The sequence below is a fragment of the Anas platyrhynchos genome, chromosome 4, assembly GCF_047663525.1.
Source record: "Anas platyrhynchos isolate ZD024472 breed Pekin duck chromosome 4, IASCAAS_PekinDuck_T2T, whole genome shotgun sequence".
Taxonomy (NCBI): Eukaryota; Metazoa; Chordata; class Aves; order Anseriformes; family Anatidae; genus Anas; species Anas platyrhynchos.
In genome coordinates, this window is record NC_092590.1 from 28,148,180 (window position 1) to 28,166,974 (window position 18,795).

The 18,795-nt window shown below is 38.7% G+C and overlaps 1 protein-coding gene across 3 annotated transcripts in view; it reads right to left on the reverse strand.

Moving 5' to 3' along the window:
• Positions 1-18,795, reverse strand: part of GALNT7 (polypeptide N-acetylgalactosaminyltransferase 7) — a 70,881-nt gene that overhangs the window by 2,974 nt on the left and 49,112 nt on the right. For 2 of the 3 annotated variants that reach the window (XM_038178954.2, XM_072037293.1), the window contains exons 4-11: positions 13,883-14,013; positions 13,623-13,702; positions 12,027-12,209; positions 8,833-8,950; positions 6,897-7,019; positions 5,652-5,870; positions 3,345-3,443; positions 1,917-2,045 (exon numbers count right to left, since the gene is read on the reverse strand). In XM_038178954.2, coding sequence (XP_038034882.1) covers positions 1,917-2,045; positions 3,345-3,443; positions 5,652-5,870; positions 6,897-7,019; positions 8,833-8,950; positions 12,027-12,209; positions 13,623-13,702; positions 13,883-14,013 — 1,082 coding nt within the window. Of the gene's footprint in view, positions 1-1,916; positions 2,046-3,344; positions 3,444-5,651; positions 5,871-6,896; positions 7,020-8,832; positions 8,951-11,679; positions 11,863-12,026; positions 12,210-13,622; positions 13,703-13,882; positions 14,014-18,795 lie in introns of all 3 variants that reach the window. The other variant, XM_038178955.2, reaches the window with a different exon arrangement.

Sequence of the window (18,795 nt, forward strand, 5' to 3'; positions counted from 1 at the left end):
CACGCATTTGCAAAGCAGCGCTATGGCTTCTCTCTTGCTTGCTGACCCTGGGCACCAGAGGCAGCCCTGCCTCGCTGACAAGCTGCATCCAAACGACAGAGTAGCAGAAAAACCTGCAGCACCATGGCTGGGGCTTCACAGCCCTGTCCCCTGCTCCCATGGCTGTGGAAAGACACGCTCTATCTGGCACGCGGTCACCAAAAAGCCCTCCTGCTCCACACTGCAGAAGCACAGACGTTATGCTCACCAAACTGCACACAAATGTTCATTCCAGAAACAACCAACCAACCAGATAACATCTCCTGGCAGCTTTCATTTGCACCAGGCCACAACATTTTTGTAGCAGTTCATAAGCATTTCATTCCTTACACCCTCCTCATTAAGAGAAACGGTCATACCCTCTGTACTGCTCAGCAAAGGGTGCCAAATTTCTAATATCTGCTTGGTTACACACCCTTGGTGGTCCTTTCGCTCTCACCCCCCACCTCTTTTTTTTTTTTCTTCTTTTTTTTCTGGAAGCCAGTCAGTGTTTTGTTCTACAGCCCAGACTGTGCCTACTGGGCTTCCTTATAACTTGTGGTAATAAGCAAACAATTACACAACTTGGTACCACTGTGGAGGAAATGGATCTTCTCGCATAAAAGAAATGCTTACAGAAGAGCCAAGTAACATGCTGGGGCACACTAGAATGGTTGGAGAGTTAGCAAGTGCTATATATTTTTCTAATGCTACAGCAGAAGTCAGCAGGCACTGAAACACTACTTGTTGATTTTTAAATTTCAGATGTAAAGAATTTTGTATAAATGGCACAAGGTAACTGAGTGGAAACAGTGTTAGGTTGCTTGAGATTTCACAGCTCTATGCAAGTATCAGAAACAGTGTGGTGGCTTAAAGGATAACAGACAGATTTCACTGCAATCAATAGTATCTACATGTGTTTCAGACAAACACAATCCAGATAACCAGCTAATGAAACATGCAATATGCTAGAAAGATTGAAGAAAAAAAAAAAATCAACGCATGAGATTTTCTTAGACACAGAACCAAGTTATGTGTAGTCATATCCAAGGATAACGTCACCCTTGGACTATTCATTCTCATTTTTTTTTTTAAGAGAAACAGAAATAAAACCTTAAGACTTTTTAAAAAATAACACTTTCAAAACTAGAATTAATGGCGGACTTGCAGATGTACTTACTAAATAGGCTGTAACAGCCCTCTCATGTATATCAGCCAACATTCCAAGTCTTTATTAAAAATGCATAGATTTTGCAATAGCTTTATAACGGTGCCACACCCTTAATTCACAACAGAGCATGTTCTTAGGGAATGGTTAATGAACAGGAAAAAGAAATACTGAAGAAAGCAAAGACAACGCAGAAAGAAAAACTATGTTTACCTATTCCTACATAGCCTTCTGTCTTTAAACACTTCAATTTAGCCTTCCCAAAATTAGATGTATTGTTCCTAGCTGCTAAATGCACCTTAGCACTTAAGTCATCTTCTCACAACACCCAATAAAGAAGCTTTCTTGACAGAAAGCACACAAGCAGAGAGGGTGGTGTCATAAAGAGCTTTTAGAAACACTATCACTGGTAGTGGACATCCTCTTTGCTTCCTCTGAGACAAGTGCTAACTCCTAACATACCTGTGGCAGAACATGTCCCCTCAGGAGATTTTATTTAAAGATGTTGCTACAGAAGTCAGCGACTGGAAGTGCTAGCAAAACCCCTAGGGGAAGTCTTCCCAGCAAGCATGGATTTCTGAGAATGTGCGACTGACAATTGACTTTATGTGGTTCAGTTAATCTTGTCATAGATCTCTATTTTCCAATACATGTAGAATAATAATAAAAAGGTGTAACAAAACAAGATGAGAGTTATAATTTCTATTTTCCATATATATCTGTTGCATACCTTGAAGTATTGCCATTCCTTGTATTCATTCAGATTACAGTGTGTAATCATAATTTTGGATCCATCCGGTCCTTTAGTTAAGCACTGATCATACTGCATGAGTTGGTTCGCTTCATTGATTCGGAAAAGCTAGCAGAAAAAAAGATGCCACCTTTTTAAAAGCTGAATTGAAATAACAGTTTAGAAAGTGAAATACCAATGAAATACCATCACTAAAAATATTCTCTGGTATTATTACACCTACCTTCATTTTACATGACGTAACACATTTTTACTATTTGGACACTGTTTTTTGATAACTTTCCTTTAGAAGGCTAAGAAACGTACCTAGCAAGAGAAAAATTATAATAATAAAGGGACACCTATTTGGGAGATTTCCGAAAGTGTTTGTTAAAATTCTTTGTATGATGGGATGTTTAAGTGACCCATTATCTTTCTAAAGGTTTGGTAGCAAGTCCTTGGTCTTGGACAATAATTTCAGGTGAAGGCAGTAACATTTTGATATTTTAGCCATGGAGGAAATCAAACTAATGCATACAAAATATTGTCTTAGTTACTTCTTATGAAATAATTACTAAAGGTTTTTGGAGGTAACATATACAGAAATAGTAGTTTAGGGAACTTTTGCATTAAATATCAAAGTAAAAGATTAATTTTCAAGACCTATCAAGAATTAACCAAATATGATTTTTTAAAGAATCTTCCTGCATGTGATTTCAGGACTGCAGTGACACAACTTGCCTGTTTCAAGTCTACATCAGTACAAACAGGGGTTTTAAACGCTGCAAAATGATCCAACTGAAAAGGGAGATGCAAATACAGAACAGTATGTTTGCCTGATAGTTTGCATAGGTTTGTGAAGACGCAAGTCAAACATAATAGTAGCTTGGATTGCAATCATCTATTAGTAATTATGTTCTGACACTTAATTTGTAAATGAAGCAGACAAATTTATATTCAATATTGTGTCTCCTGTGGTGGAAGGTGAGTTATTGCACAGAAGTATTTTATGCTTCCATTAGAGCAAAACAAATTTGTGAAATCACTGAGCTAGAGTAAGGGGGGGCTGTTTCCTGAAGGATTAATTATTAAGGGAGGATAAATGATGAATCAGCAGTGATGCTACCAGCTGCAGATGTTCTATAATGCAGTGATAAGGTTGCTTTAAAGCACAGTTCTCGCTTCCACATATACCTGCTTCTGTGAAAACAAGATTACGGATTTGCCTTCAATTCTGTGCAGTCTGTGTTTGAAATGATACTTTCAGATTCCTGTATTTTATCAATGTCAGTATGCTTATGAAAAACCTCTAGCTCCCATTTTCACAGCCAGCACATAAGTGACTTCATGTGCAGACTTAAAAGAAAAATGACCTGTTATCATTCACTGAAAGCGCTTCTCTTTCAACCTTGCCTCAGAGTCACTTACCTGATTTCCTCCCATTCTATGGCACGGCCCCAGTTCGACAACGCCACCGTTGGTGTGGCCCATGCTATCAATACAGTAAGCAGTTTCAAAGCCTCTAATCTGGAAAAAAAGGTTGTGCACTTTCAGTTAGTCTCAAGGAAAAATAAGCATGAAAAGTTCGGAAAATTCCCACTTCTCTTTCAGACCAGAAACAGATATCTGCCACATGGATACAAAAGAAGTCTGCATATAAAATTTTAAAAATTCTGTTAACTGTTGGAGATGGAGCTCCTAGCTGCCCAGGCTAATCTATGGGCTCTTATAGGAGTTACACTAATGAAACTAGAGTTGCAAAGCTCAGTTCCAAACTAACAACACTACAGTGTAAGACTTCCAAGTATTTTAATTTATTCAATCTCCTATTAAAGCACATTTGGTCTCTCGGATTGTCATAAATAAAGGCAGAGCTTGATGAAGTTGCTCTCATCCTGTGGAAGACGTGAGGAGATAAACCTGATGCCAAGGAGCTGCAGACAGTGGTCATTAAGCGCAGGCAGGAGCAGTCCTGGCTGCTCAGCAGTTCATTCTGCAGCAGCAATTACACGGGAAAAGGAAAGATAACGCTGATGAGGGGCAGGCACAGGCACAAGGATAAAGAACACAAGTCCTGCCAGAAAGCATGCCTTCCTTTGCTGCTGATTATCCCATTCTCTTCTCAGAAGGATCAACAAATGGCTTTGAAAAGGCTTTACGGCACAAAATAACTTTCTTGCCAAACCTATTTTCTTTGCTGGAGCCTCTTTCTCCTTTGTGACTGCAGAAGGAAGCCTGGAGGACTAAGCTTAGCCCAGAGACCTGACTTCCAGACAGTATTAGGGAAGATAAACCCCGCTTTCATTCCTGACGGTTTGGAAATGCAATTAGCGTGATGTTACAAACATATGGGGAAAAAAAAAATCTCAGATGTTGTAGGATAACTGTCAGCCAGCGAAGAGTTGAAGACAACTTCACAGAAGCCTCTGAACTTCAGTCTTTCCTGTTTCTGCTCTGGAGCTGTTCGCTTTTATCAGGGATGATTTCCCACAAGGTGACCATTATTATTTTATTCTCTTCAGATATTTTCACCCCAGTGAAGAGCAATACATAACAAGCGTTTCTAACCCTTTATGTGAAATTCAAAAGCAGGTGTAAAGCTAATGCACTAACCTGATGCTTTGTGTCAGCTTTCAGATAAGAAATAAAGGTGGCATCGTTCACCTGGTCCCCAGATACAAGACTATTTGTACCCTCTTTCCACCATGCACACACTATAAATCACTAATTCCTCAGAGAAGTTAGAGATGACACATTCTTGGTCACATGAATATGCATAGATCTCTACTTTCTAATCTTCTTTTGAAGTTACAAAACCAGGTACATCAGAAAGAAGGTTGTTCAGTTTGGTGGGACCCAGGACTCATCCCCTGCTAACAAAATAATTTTTTGGCTTTGCCCCTACTATCTTCAAAAGTGAAATTGATAGAAGAGAAAGGGCAAGGCTGGACCATCTCAGAAAGGCCAAAAAATCATTTGAAGCTGGGAAGGAGACCTACAGTAATGGCTCCTCCAAGCGTGGGGTTACAGCCAGAAGGGAAGGGCAGGTTCAGTGAGGTGTCCTGTATCCACCTGGTAGCATAACTAAGTGAAATTGCCACTTTTGATGAATTTTCTCTAAGTGAAAATGCCAAGTTTATAACTACACCCTTGATTTAGCAAAGTCATACTCATATACATTAATGCTGGAAACTCCTCTTAAAGAATCTTATCGAATTATTACATGCAGGCAAGAGATTTACTGAGGCTGTACCAATATGAGTACATCTCAGGCTAGCAAACATAGGCAGAATGTACTCTCTCTGTATTTCACAACCTATTCTTGACGACTACACCAAAATAAATAAATAAATAAATTTTCACCTATTAATCTTTGCCAATATTCTAGTACAAACTTTTTTTTTCTTTTAGAAATAAATAAATTCCAATTTTGGAGAAAAGAGTTTTAAACATAACTGAGGCCAGGGGTAGATACAAAAATTAATCTTGAAAGAAACATGGATCTAATTTTAAAGAAATCCCAGCTTTTAAAGTAGCATTCTTTTTCTTTTTTTTTTTTTCCTTCCCCTTTTGGTTATTTCTCTGTAGTCCTCTGGCCAGTATCACTTACATCGATATAGCAGGAAACAAAGAGCCTGTTCTCAGATTAATATCAAATAATAATCGTTTCCTTTTGAATTCTGAACTTTAAAAACAATCCTCAGAAAATAAATACAGGTTATGTGCTTTACATACCTCTCCCCATTCCACGTTTTTAGGCGGTAAGGGATAATATGATGTTATATCATATGCTATTTCTTCCATGAACCACTTAAAGCTTTTGCAGTTGTGATCTTCACGGAATTTTTTCAGCTCAGATATATCTCCATAGGGCAGCGCTTTTGTCTCTGGCCGACTGGCATAAAAGTAATCTTTGTATTCATCCCACCACACTTCTACAACTCTGACATAGTTCTGTGAAGAAGAATGACATTGCTATTATTTCAGTGCACGCACAACAGGTCAGACACAATAACGTGTCAATTTCACAGATTTAAAGATTTCTTCTCTTAAAAACCATAATAGTGTGAAATTATTATATAGCAATGATATTTTGTCATCTTCAGCAGATTATGATACACAGGACTACTATTTTCAAATGAGAGTTTAGGTGTGAAACCAGTAAAATAAACCGGCTTAATGAGAGTACAAAGTCTTCTCCTATTTTTTTTTTATTTGTTTGTTTGTTTGTTTTATATAAGGACTCTTCAGTAAGTGATGCAATAAATGTTGCAGTCATTTGCTAAGTACCAGAACTGCAATTCAGAGTTTGCATTCAACTTCTGCAATTTAAATATCCAGAATGATATGCTTTAGTCCACTAAGGGTGAAAAAAAAAGTCTTAAACAAGACAGCTATGAAATACCAAGAAGATTTTATAGTCCCATGCACCTTAAGTGAAGTTTTTCATTGTTGCTTGTTAGGATACAAGGGTGCCTGAAGAGGGAGAAAGATACTCCTCTATACTACCTCGTACGCAGAAGCTGCTTACTATGTAAGAACATTCAGCAATGCTTCGTTTCACCCAGTAAGCAGACAAGTTGACTCATGTAAGGAGTTTAGACATGCAGAAGATATTTTTGATCAGATTTTTCAGATTAGTGGAAGGGTTTTATAATTTCAGAGAAGCTTGCCTGCACTGAAAAGCCCCCTTCCCATTGCCCTTTTTCTCTGTCACTATGCCCAGCTGTGCTTATTTCCAGCTACACTCCATAGTACTGTTCCTACTGTTAGCTTGACTAAAATGTTAATCAATTTACCAGAGCCTGGGATAACACCCTTTCAGGCCAGTGGGGGACTGCAAACCCATGATCACCATGTGGATGAACATCTTAACTTTAGACACTAAATACATTTGGATGAAGTGCTCTTTAAATTGCTACTGATAATTTACACAGATTTATTTAAATCTGTTATCTCAAATCAGCAGCAAGATAGTACCTTCAGTGTAGGAGAAGACCCAACGTAGACAGGAGGTGGATTTCCTTGCCAACCCTGGAGACGATAAATGTGTCCAACACGGGAACAGGGGACAAACAACAGTTTTCCCCCACACTGCCAGATCTACAAGTTCAAGCAAAGATGCAGATATTAATATACATGCACAGGAATTTAAGATAGATAAATACGTAGAAAATACTTCTGTTACTATACCACCATGTGATACATTTAAATATTTTTTTACTTCAGACATAAGCATAGACATAATATGTCTGAAATGAAAGGAAATGAAGATGTATTGAGTACATCTTCAACTCTAACATGAAATTACTCAACTGAAGTAATTTTTCATAAAGCTTTTAAAATAGTTTGTCACCTCATTCCATTGCTATTTTAAAAGAACAGTAATGAATGAGTGAACAAAATATGGAATGGGGTAATTTTTAAAATAACAGAATCAGTATTTTCGTTTTACTGGAGCAATTCACATACTGTCACTAAGATGGGTTTTGGTTAGATGCCCATCACAATTAAGATTTCCTTAATAAATACCAGTAGGAGGTAATGATGTATTTGGTAACCGCATTACAACCAAGTACAAACAGATATTTTTTTTCAGTGGTAGTAGCTGAAAATAAAAATGGGGAAAGTGTACTACCATTCTGAAATTCCTTCCCACCCACATGTCCTTAGATAATCCATCTATTTGTGGGAGAAAGAAAACACACCTAAATAATTTGAATTTAATCGCTTATAGCTTTGACAAGTTTAAAATGTAGTATCAAACCCAAATTCAAACTAACTTTGTGGATATTCCAAAATAGACTGAATTCCAAGTTAAAAATCAGACTTAACATTATTAGGTAAGATGGGCAGAATACTTCCTTCACTGCATGTGTTTTATCATCATATTAATTTTCATAAGAGCTTGATTAAAAAACTGATATGCAAAGCAATTTTATTCGCTATCTAGGAGTCAGCATGCAACACTGATAAATGTTATTTAGTTCTGAAGATTGGTTTTGATCTACATGAAACCAATTTGGAGGTCTCTACATAATCAGCAACAACTATCCACTTCAATTACATAACTACTGTATGCAATTTCAATCACGATTTAGATCTAAGCAAGATGGGGAATTAGAAGGATAAAGACCCTGTATATGTAACATCCTCAGTCACTGTCTTTTGCATATGGATTTACAGCTGAGCAAGTGCACTCAGAGCTTTCCTCAAAATCATCAACAGCAAGAGAAGCTGGGGAGCTCTGAATGTACTTTTAGTAAATTTCAGCTACGATTTCACAGATCACTGCTGAGGATATTAGATGTCTCCACTTTCGTTTCTTAATTGGGACAGATTCCTGCTGTCTGCCACTTGTGTCATTACGAATACTGATGCTACCAGAAGCTAATGATCATCATCTTACATTTCCTGCTAACTGAAGAGTATGCATATGCCTGGGATTGAAAATAAGATCTTCTGCAATGATTATGAATTATGCAGTTAGTGCTTCAATCATGAAGATTTCTCTTGTAGAGAAGTTCTTGAAATTTTGAAAAGTACATGAAACCATTCTTCATCCAGAAAAATGGCAAGGAGGAAGAAACCAGGATAGATTACTTCTGGTAGCATCCTTGTATACTTTACGTGCATCTATGCACAAACCAAGTGCTTCTTTTTCTCTTTTGTTAGAAAAAACATTTTTCTATAAACACATACACACCCTGAGAGTACTCAGGTTTCCCTCCTCCTCTATCTAATTTGCCAGTCTGGTTTCAGTTTGGATATTCAGGGGAGCATGTGTGATCCCAAACCATTACTGAAATCTAGATTGCTCTGCGCTTGGGTCTCTTTGCTAAGCCATCTCTCTGACAGCTCCTGACCCTAAGTTTGCAAGGATGCCAAGAGGAAAGTTTTCAGTATTTAGTGTTACCTTGTAAGAAATTTCAAAATTTTCACCACCCCAGATCTGAAGTCCTGGATCATAGAGACCGAGTTCAAAGAAGAAATCACGCTCAATGGCAAACAATCCACCAGCCATTGCAGGCGACCTGAAAGAAGAATACAGTGTAATTCCTCCTGCCAAAAGGATTAGATAACATTCAGAGAAAGCACCAATCAAGGAAGCAATTTGCTGTTAACATGTAATAAAGATTAGATTAATGGCAATACACTGAAAAATCTTAAAGCTTTGTCATAAGCTTCCAGTGATTTCCTGAAATGACCTGTGTATATTTTTAGTGAGGTTGCAAATCTTTTTTTTTTTTTTTTTTTTTAAATTATACAAAATTTTGGTCAGAGTTATCATGCAGCCAGCCACCATGCTTCTATTAGAAAAATGCTAGGAGTCATTGTGGCAAGACATTTTTCACTGAACAGACATTCAAGTTTCTGATATAAGGGATGAGACCATATAACATACTTAAGTTTATGTTCTGCAGAGCTGCCACATTGAAACTGATGTTTACTGTTAAACAAGCAACAGAGTTTTCCTGGTTAAATGATGGCTTTTTACTTTTTCCCTCTGGCTCTTTTTCTACCTCCATCATGTGAAACACTTTTCATTACCCTCTGTGAAATTTTTAAGAGGGCCTGGATCAAGGCATATTAGGTTTCCATTTTGGTTTAATTTTTTTTTTTTTTTTTTTAAAAAAAGGCTTTGTAAATCCCTCTACATATGCCAAAGTTCAATTAACAAGTTTTAACATGTCAAAAAGATGCTGTGACTAGGACTGGAACATTTGTGCAGAAACTAACCAAAACTCTCTGGCAGCTTGCTTACATGGAAATGGAGAGTAGAATACGTTAAGCCATTTCCTGCACACATACCAAACATTTTCCCCCTAAGGATCAATAAATATAAAAACAAACAAACAAACAAAAAAACCACTAGTGGATAAACCTGCAGTCCCCACTAGGTTGGGGATTAAAAATGGTGGCAAGGAAAAGGTGACATGGGGTGGCCCGCAGCACAGCAAACTTAGCTGTCCAGACCACCTGATCAGATGCTGAGTGCCTCCTGAATGCCCCCTTCCTTCCTCTCGTCTGCTTGTGGGATTTTCTTCCAGCCTTGCTGCTGCCCCAGAGGGACTGGAGGGTCAGGAAGTCAGTAAGCACAGCAGGGAGAAGCACATGGCATCACACAGCCCTGTGGCTTGCCTGCGCTGCTGGCTTCCCTGAGCACCGTAAAGACCTGGCAAGTGTAGAGAGGCCTCGAATGCCGGAGTATCGGTCTTGGCCTTTAACACACCATCAAGTGTGTTAAAAAACACAGTAAAATCCACATAAGCTCAGTAGTTTATTTTACAAGATAAAAAGGGGTAAGCACAGTATTTTTGAAAGTGGGATTTGGTCCTGGGGCGATTCTCCCCCATTACCAGAAGTTGTTTAAGGTGTTGAGGATTTTTTTCATTATTGTTTTGTTTTCTTTTTAAACTAGGCAATCATGTCTACAATTTAAGCAAAGCCATTACTTGGTCTTATATGCCTTGGTTTTTCTGCAACAAAACGCCTAGAGCCCAGCCATAACCGATGTAGGGAACATCTCTTTTTAGAAAAGGCACTGTAACTATCAAAGTATTATTAAAAATAAAGTCATCTTTTAAACCATTCTGAGAACATGTGTTGTGTGTTTCTGGGAACATTTTAAAGGATTTTAAGACCTGTTTGGATGGTAAACACAGAGCACAACAGTGATGTTTGAAATAGTTTATCCCCCTCTGAGCGAGTATTAAAGTTCCAATGTGGACAGCCTTGTCAGAAAATGGTATTATTTAGATTGTACACAAAACAGATCAAAGCTTTGTAACTTCCTTGCATGTGTTGCCATTTTAGCAAAGAACAATCATGGGTGAGGAGAGGGAATTACCAACATAAGTTCTTACAGTGCTTAAATCATACATACAAGCAATAGAAGACATTAGATTCTGAAGATGTGAAGATTGCTTTCAAATGTAGTAACACGATTAGTTAAGTGTGAAGGGGAAAGTAATAAAAACCAGCAGAACCGCAGCCTCCCAGTCTTGAAAAGCAATCCAGAAATGTAAGCTAGGGTTTCTAGCCAGTTTCTGTTTGCAGGGAAGAAAACATATACCCCCCTACAAAGCCAAAGAAAAAGGTGGGACTTATGTGAAAATCATTGGAGTTTTCCCAGAAAATAAATTTTGGTTTTCTTCAGGTTATATGTATTAAAGTAAAATCCCCAAGCAAATTCAGACCTTAGAAAATATGTAGCCAAAATTCTTAAATAGTATGCATCTTTGTCAGATGTGATCTATTATGAAGCAAGTGGGAGAAACATGACAAGAGGCATTTTTCTGATGTACATGCATAACCCACGAGCTGTATGCATGCATCAAGCCATGACAGCAACCTACAGATTTTATGCATTACCAGCTGTTACAAATACTCACAGCATGCTCATTATTTCAAATCAGATGATTAAATAAGAGCTTTTGTTTCCAACACTACTTTTCAAAAATACCATAGCTAAATAAAGTTTTCACTGGAAATGAAGTCATACAATGCTTTTTCTCACCAAGCAAAACCATGTTATTCTGATGTTCACCCTATTAACCACACAAGAGCAGGAGTGGAGAGGCAGCGGAAGGTAGCAAAACTATTTTGGTCAAGTAATCGGTTGCAGCAAACAGGTCTGATTAAACAAAGCAGCTGTCATGGTTAGCAATATGAAGATTTTCAGGCTTAAAAGTACATGCAAGTTTTAGTGGATCAATAGCTACTTAAGAAAAAAGAAACAGGTAAGTGATTTAGTGATTACCGATACGGTTCGGTTTTTGTCTTTCTTTTTTCCTTTTCTCGCTTGGTCAAGGGAACCCTCTTCCATAGCATACTCCAATCCCACGCTCCTCTAGCAAACCCATCTTCGTCACCACCCCCTTGCGGCACAATCTTATAAGTGTTGCCATCTATGACATCTATCAGTGGCACAGTGCATGTGGTTCTGCGGGGCGGCAGATGGTGGCAGGGAGGATGCGGTTATGTGCAGGGACCCGCGTGGGACACGTGTGCCAATCGTGGTTCATGGGAGAAGAGGGAGGAGGGAAGAAGGAAAGGCTTTAGACAGTTATTCATTACAATCCGCGACACGTAAACAGCTTTCTTTACCGATAAGGTTCAGTTTTATGTTTTCGTTTGGACTTTTCCTTGTGGCTTAACGGAATTCGTTTCCATAGCAAACTCCAGTCCCAGGCCCCTCTGGCAAAACCATCTTCATCCCCACCTTGTTGTGGCTCGATGGAATAATCATTCCCATCTATGTAATCTATTAGAGGTACAGTACATGTAGTTCTGAAACGTTTATAGAAGGGAAAGAAAGAGCAAGATACAATTTAAGAAGAGTAAGAGTAATCTGTCTAATCTGAAATTTACACCATCAATTATTAATCTCCTCATGGAGTAGTTTATATGAAAAGTCACTCAAAAACATTATTTGCAAAAGGAGGCCTCATTAGAAAAAAGAGAGAGGATTTTCTTTATGTTGTTTTAAGACATTCTGGAAGCAGGAAAGTTCAGTCTAAAATGCTAATACATCAATTCATTTACAGTTTTTCCTGTATGTGTTCTTCTTGACATTGGTCTTCTAAGAAAACATTGCTGGAGGCAAGAGAGGAGCCTTTAGAGGGCTAAAACTCTCACAGTATTATTATCTTCTATAATTTCTATTCATATTAGATCTTAGCTGCCAGTAAGTACGATAAACACTTTACTAGTGCAAATATGGATGTTCACTGTTCTGTCCAACTGTGCTGCAAATCCAGCCTTTAAGGATAAAAAATATGTTATTGGTGCTCTTTTAGCAACGGCCTGCAAAGAATTTTTCTTTTTTAATTTGCAATGTGCTCCTCATTATGATCTGTCATATACAGCATTTGACAAGGAAAAGACATCATCTTGTTATTCTCCCCAAATTCTCCCAGTGACCAAACTGCAATCTTATTTTCTTCTTAGAGCGCTTCCATCTTTTTAATACAAATCCCGTATGAGACTGGAAAAACACGTGGGGGAGGCAACAAGAAGCGATAATGCCATGCTCTTCCCTTGGGTGCTGAGGGACCAGCACGCTGTGCCAGGGGACAGCACTTGGATGGAGGCTGCAGAGCTGCCAGCACCTCCCGCACCTGCATCCTCTGCAGGCAGTGCCGGAGGAGCCTCTGCAGCTGCCTCCTCCTCCCACCTCTATGGCACGTAAAACAGTAATGCACACTCAGTGGAAGCATGCGAGCATTTTTAACCTCTATCTAGTTATCAAACTCTTGAGATCACAGGGGCTTTAAGTCCCTGTTAAATCAGAATTCTTACCATTACTTCTCTGACCCAAAATCACAATTTTGTTTATTTATAATAAACACTTTGCTTAATCAGGGTCCTTACTCGGCTACAACAGAACACTTTGTAACTGCCCCTCAGATCACTGCAAAAGACAAGAGTTGTTTTATATTTAATCTACAACAAGCACAATATTCAGTATACCAATTGAAATAAACTATCTGGAAATTTACTTGCATATTTTCCTTCCTCCTTACGGAGCTTTTTTGCTGGGAGTTGACAAAACCTTAATTCAGCAAATATTGATGTAGCTTGAAATAGATATATATTGATATAGATATACAACATATTGATTTGAATTTGAAAAGCATGGATTGTTACTCTGACTTTTCCTTCCTAAGAGGCCAGGCACTGGAAATCATAGTAGAACATTACCTGTCCTTGGATATAGGAGCTATAAGTGGCGCATACCAATTAATTCCCACCTCACAATGGGCATCAAGGTAAACCAAAACCTTCAAAAGAGAAAAACAAGGAAGCAGATGTACAGTCACTTTTATCTCTATACAGGGTATCACAAAGATTGAATTAACTTTATTTTACATTGCCATACTTTGATATCAGAGGCAGAAAAATGAAGCTTAAAAGGAGTCAAATTAAAAATATATAAGACTTGTTTGTGAACTGGTTCCTACCTGTCCAAGTTTAGCCTTTTGGGCTCCAATGCTTCTAGCTTGGATTAAACCTTCTCTCCTCTCATTTCGAAATACCTTCACCAGGCCGTTCCACTGTTTAATGTAGTCATCTAGTCTTTCCTTTAAGTGTGCTATAAAATAACACATAACACAATAAAGAAAAAAAATATTTGGGTGAAGTTTAGTAATAATCAGTTTTGTATTCCCAGTGTAACTCATATCCATCTCTACTTAATACCTACAGACACAGAGGATTTACAGAATCTTGAATTCAACTACTTGTGCTGCTGTTCACAAACACTAAACCTGAAGGGATCAAGCCTTGGAGCTCTCTGGCTTTGTGGCACAAGTTCATCTTTTAAAATCACATTTAAAGAAAAATCAGGTGAAGCTGTCCACACCACAGGGGAGCTGGGTGAAAAATTATCAGTCACTTTAATATATCAAGGAGTGACTTTCAAGTCTTCATGTATATTTCAACCACATAGACCAACAGAGAATTCTCTAAATTTCAGCATATGACCTTTCCTCAGCAGATGTCACATATACAGTAGAAAGCATAACTTTTCAGTTTAACATTTTTCTTCACTGACTTTCTTTTTGACATACAAAACTGTGTGTCAGCCTATGAAATCTGGAAACCTGAGACAAAAGCCCACCATACTCAAGTCATTCCCCTCCCTCATCTAGATCTCTCTCCACTTGTGGTGGTGATTTCAATTAAAATAATAAAAGGAATAATTGGAGGGCCAAAACTGCAGTGGATGACCTGTAGCTCTTCATACTGATGATCATGCTACAAACCTACAGAATGAAAAAAGTACAGGAACACTTTAGCCAAAGGGACTTGGTCAGTAAAGGGATGAGTTAACAGATAATCAATCAATCAAATTCAGCTACACTTGAATGCTTACGGATCTGGATTTGCACATTGAGCTTTGCCAAACTAATCTGGAAACCACATTCCTACCACACAAATTGAAAAAAGGATGCTAGTGTTGCATAATATTTTCGCACAGCTGACTCTGTTGAGAAAATTCAGAAAGGCAGAAGGGCTGGCAGTCAGGCGCTTGCAGTTTGAGGCTACGCTAATTTAACTATTGCTGTTCATTTGAAATCTATTTTTGTACTGAAAGGCTGGAAAGAATGGCCTCCAGCTCCAGGGTCTCCCAGAGGGGACCAAAAAGGAGCCACCTAAGCTAGAGCAGAGGCACCCACAGCAGGTCTACACTTGGAGGGTCAGGCAGGTAACGTGTCTGGGCTGACCTAAGAGCATGCTGCCATGAAGAATAGCAGGTCTTTCTCCTCCTCTACTGCTTCTGGCTCCTCTGGGAGCATATCCTACACCTAGCACCAGTGCTGAACCTTGGGGCCACACAAGCCATTTGTCTGGCAGAAATCAACCTGAAAAGTATTTTTTTGCTGGGTAAGGTGACTCTGTTTTCTGTTTGGGCAAACACCAGATGTGGCATGGCCAGGAGAATGGGTACGTATCCATCAAGGTGCTTCAGCTACAGCATTGTCTGCACCTTGAATTGAAATGACTAGAGTCTGGAGTTTGCTGCACCTTACGTTTTAGTACATTTTCTATTCTTAACAGAAGTATTCAAAAAATGTCAAGTTTAAACAGAAGCTAAATATAAATAATTGAAATATGAATGTTTATTTGTTAAAAGTGAAGTTTCCAAACCTTAAAATTCAGCAGTTCTACCAAAGACCAGAAAATATTCCAAACCAGCAATCTTTTAATACTGGTAGAATCCCTCCTCTTCAACTTTATTAAAAAAAAAAAAAAAAGTTTTCTCAGGCGCAAGTTTTATGTAACCTCTTCTCCTTTCCCACACACATTTACAATGTCTTTTGTAAACCCTTGTGCATTAGAAAAACTTTGAGAGTATATAAATATCGAACTAGAGAAAGAACAATTTTATCACTTACGCTCTATAGAATAACATGCCATGTATTATATATAGAATATGTGATATGAAAGCTGTTATATACACTTTTAAAGGCTAAATTCAAGAGAGTTATGAGGTCATCCTGAAATGGTACTATGAGAATCTCTATATCACACCATCATTTATTCTGAAAATACCAAATACATGCTACAAAAGGACTGTCAGGAATGTTTCAGAGTTTTTAAACCCTGAAGTTATTTCCAGCTCTCCTGCCTGTGAATCCAAATGTTTTAGTTATCAAATGTTCAACTATGTAAGGTTCATAGGGAGCTGTAAAAACCTGTAATATTGATTGTGTAAAGCTTTTCTACAGCATAAGTCTCAGGACTTTGCAGTCCATTATCTGAAACTGTGCCTGGGCTAGCAGCAAGTGCTATTTCCCACAGGAAAACTGAATTTTCCCGCTTTCCCATACTATAAGGACTTGGCTTTGCAAGGCTGCGTGACAGTAGCGTATAAAAACCTGATCCTTTTACAGTTAGAAATACTGTTTGGCCAGTATTAAATGTCACTCACCTAAAAGGTGTATTTATGATATCTGTCAACAGCCTCAAAGTATTTTATTTTCTGTTTGAAAACGGCTGCTTTACCCCCCCCCCCCCCCCCCCCCCAAGGTACTACAACCACCAATCTGGTCTTCCCTTGTTTGGGTGGTTCTCCCATGTCTCAGTGCATGATTACAGCATGAATCAATGCTTTTAAAAAACACGTCTTTTCTCCAAAAGGCATTAGGCGCTGCAGATTACAACGTAGGGTGGGGAGGAGGAGAACTCTGTTTTATTTCCTTGGCACATGGATGTCATTTCAAGAACTAGAGAAACAGTACCAGAAGTCCTCCCTCAAGCTCCCAGTGCCGTGTGCTGTAACGCTGCTGGTGCAGAGCTCTCAGTTTGAATATGGGTGCTCATTCACGCTTCAGTTCCCCCCCTACCCCGTGAGCACTATTAAGCAAGCTAATAAAAACGCTGTTACCTGTCTGTGCTCATTATTTCCCATTTTTGTTATCGTAGGGGATGCTGCATCAGACAGCCATAAAGAAAAAACACATAAATGCAAAACACAGACAAATTCTTTAAACACTACTGTGAACACTGCCATGTTCGTAGTCACTCTTTTTAGGTGCATTGGCTACAAAAGGCAGATGCATCACTGAGATTTTGACCTGCATTCTTCAGGAAGAAATACTGCTGATATGTAAATGTGTAACTAGTTGCTGCAGACATACCCACAATTGCACTTGCAGAGAGCTGCAGGAAAGCATACTTTAAGAGCCCTCGCTGCCCTTCCAGACCAGCTGCATTCTCTGCACAGCTAATGCTAGCAGCAAAATAGTTTTGATCTGTACAAGAAACTCTGAAGCATAGAATATATGGGCAGCAGTGTGGCCACACCAACAGCGTGGTAGCTCTGCAATGATTTTTCAATTCTAGTACAAATGAGTGCAGGGTTTTTAATTGAAAATATCGGAACTAGCATAATTCAATTAGCTTGGCATCATCTTCCTGTTACTGTTCTCTCTGAGTTTGGCAAATAAAAAAAAAAGCTGGATCTGAATTCAGCACATCTCTCCGTGCAGCTCAACTGTTTGCAGAAGAGATGACGGAAGGAAGGCAGTGTCAAACAGCAAACAGACTGCTCCCAGCTGACTTTATACAAAGAACTCAAATGAAAATAACATTTTCCAAGTGTTGCAACTGTGTCTCCCTGTAAGGTATGTAAGGAAAGGCAGACACGAAGCAAGTGGCCTGAAAGCAGGAGGGGAAGGAGAAAGTCCTGAACTTCAATCGGCACCACCTCTGTTCTGGCCGAAGAAGAAAAAGCCCTGAGCAGCTCTGCTATGGGGAAGGGTGTTTGTGTTTCGCAGCTCTCCTAACAACTGGAGATCTCTTTAGGCAGCTTGGCACGCTGCGCAGGCTGTACTAGCTCGTGCTTTTCTCTGGGGAGAAAGAAGTAGAGCAAGATTCTCCTCCCTCAGCCACTTTTTTCATCTAGAATGCAATTTGAATTATTGAAATTAAGTTAATTATGTTTACCAAGTAATAGCCTAAAGCACTTTAATGAATTGTTATAGGGAAATAGTGCAGTTGCAGCAAGGTGTTCAGAGTCATTCCAGTCCCTGCTTGTTTTTGAGTCGCTTGCACATGAGAACATTTCATCTTGTGCTTGCTTTACTCAATTTTCTAACCTAAAGTTATTTGGGAAAATGAAGTGTGGGAAAAATAAAGACAAGGGTCTGTTGGTGTTAGTTCTAGGCTAGCTGTATCTGCTAGCCATGCTTATGTGAGCAAAGAGCATAAGTTCTGCGTTTGAAAACAAATTTCTTGAAAAACAGTACCTTTATTTAATAATAATCAGGTACTGGAAAACTGTAGTACCAGTTATGCCAAACTCATTCTGTAAATTACATATATATAGCACGGAGTCAGCTATGACTCGTGCAACCCAAACACCGAGCCCAATCATTAGTAAACGCCTGGTAATGTTTCTAGAGACCATCAGCATTGTAGTTACTTTATGCTGCTCACTCGGGCAGCCCTTGAATGGCTCTGAAGAAAAGCTGTGATCCCAGCCGAAAAGGAAACACACAGTACATGTCTGCTGACTGAATTATTAAAATTATATCCCTTAGGAGAGAAGATATTTTTGTTTTATAGCGTGTGTGTATATCTAAGCCAAATTCTCAAAGGCCGTAAAGGATACGGGAGACTATAATGTAACATTCAGTATCTTTATTAGACTAAGCCAGATGTAGTCAAGTTTACAATACTTTTCCTCTCCTGTAAAAACAAACAGAAAATGATACCTACCCACGGGTACGAAGTAAAAATTAGTAGGTATTAATTATCTTTAATAGCAACTTATACTCAAAAAAGTCAATCCCAACTGCATGATGATTTCAAACGTAGGGTTTATAGCGGGCAGAACAGCAGAAAACAACAACTGCTGTGAGGCTGG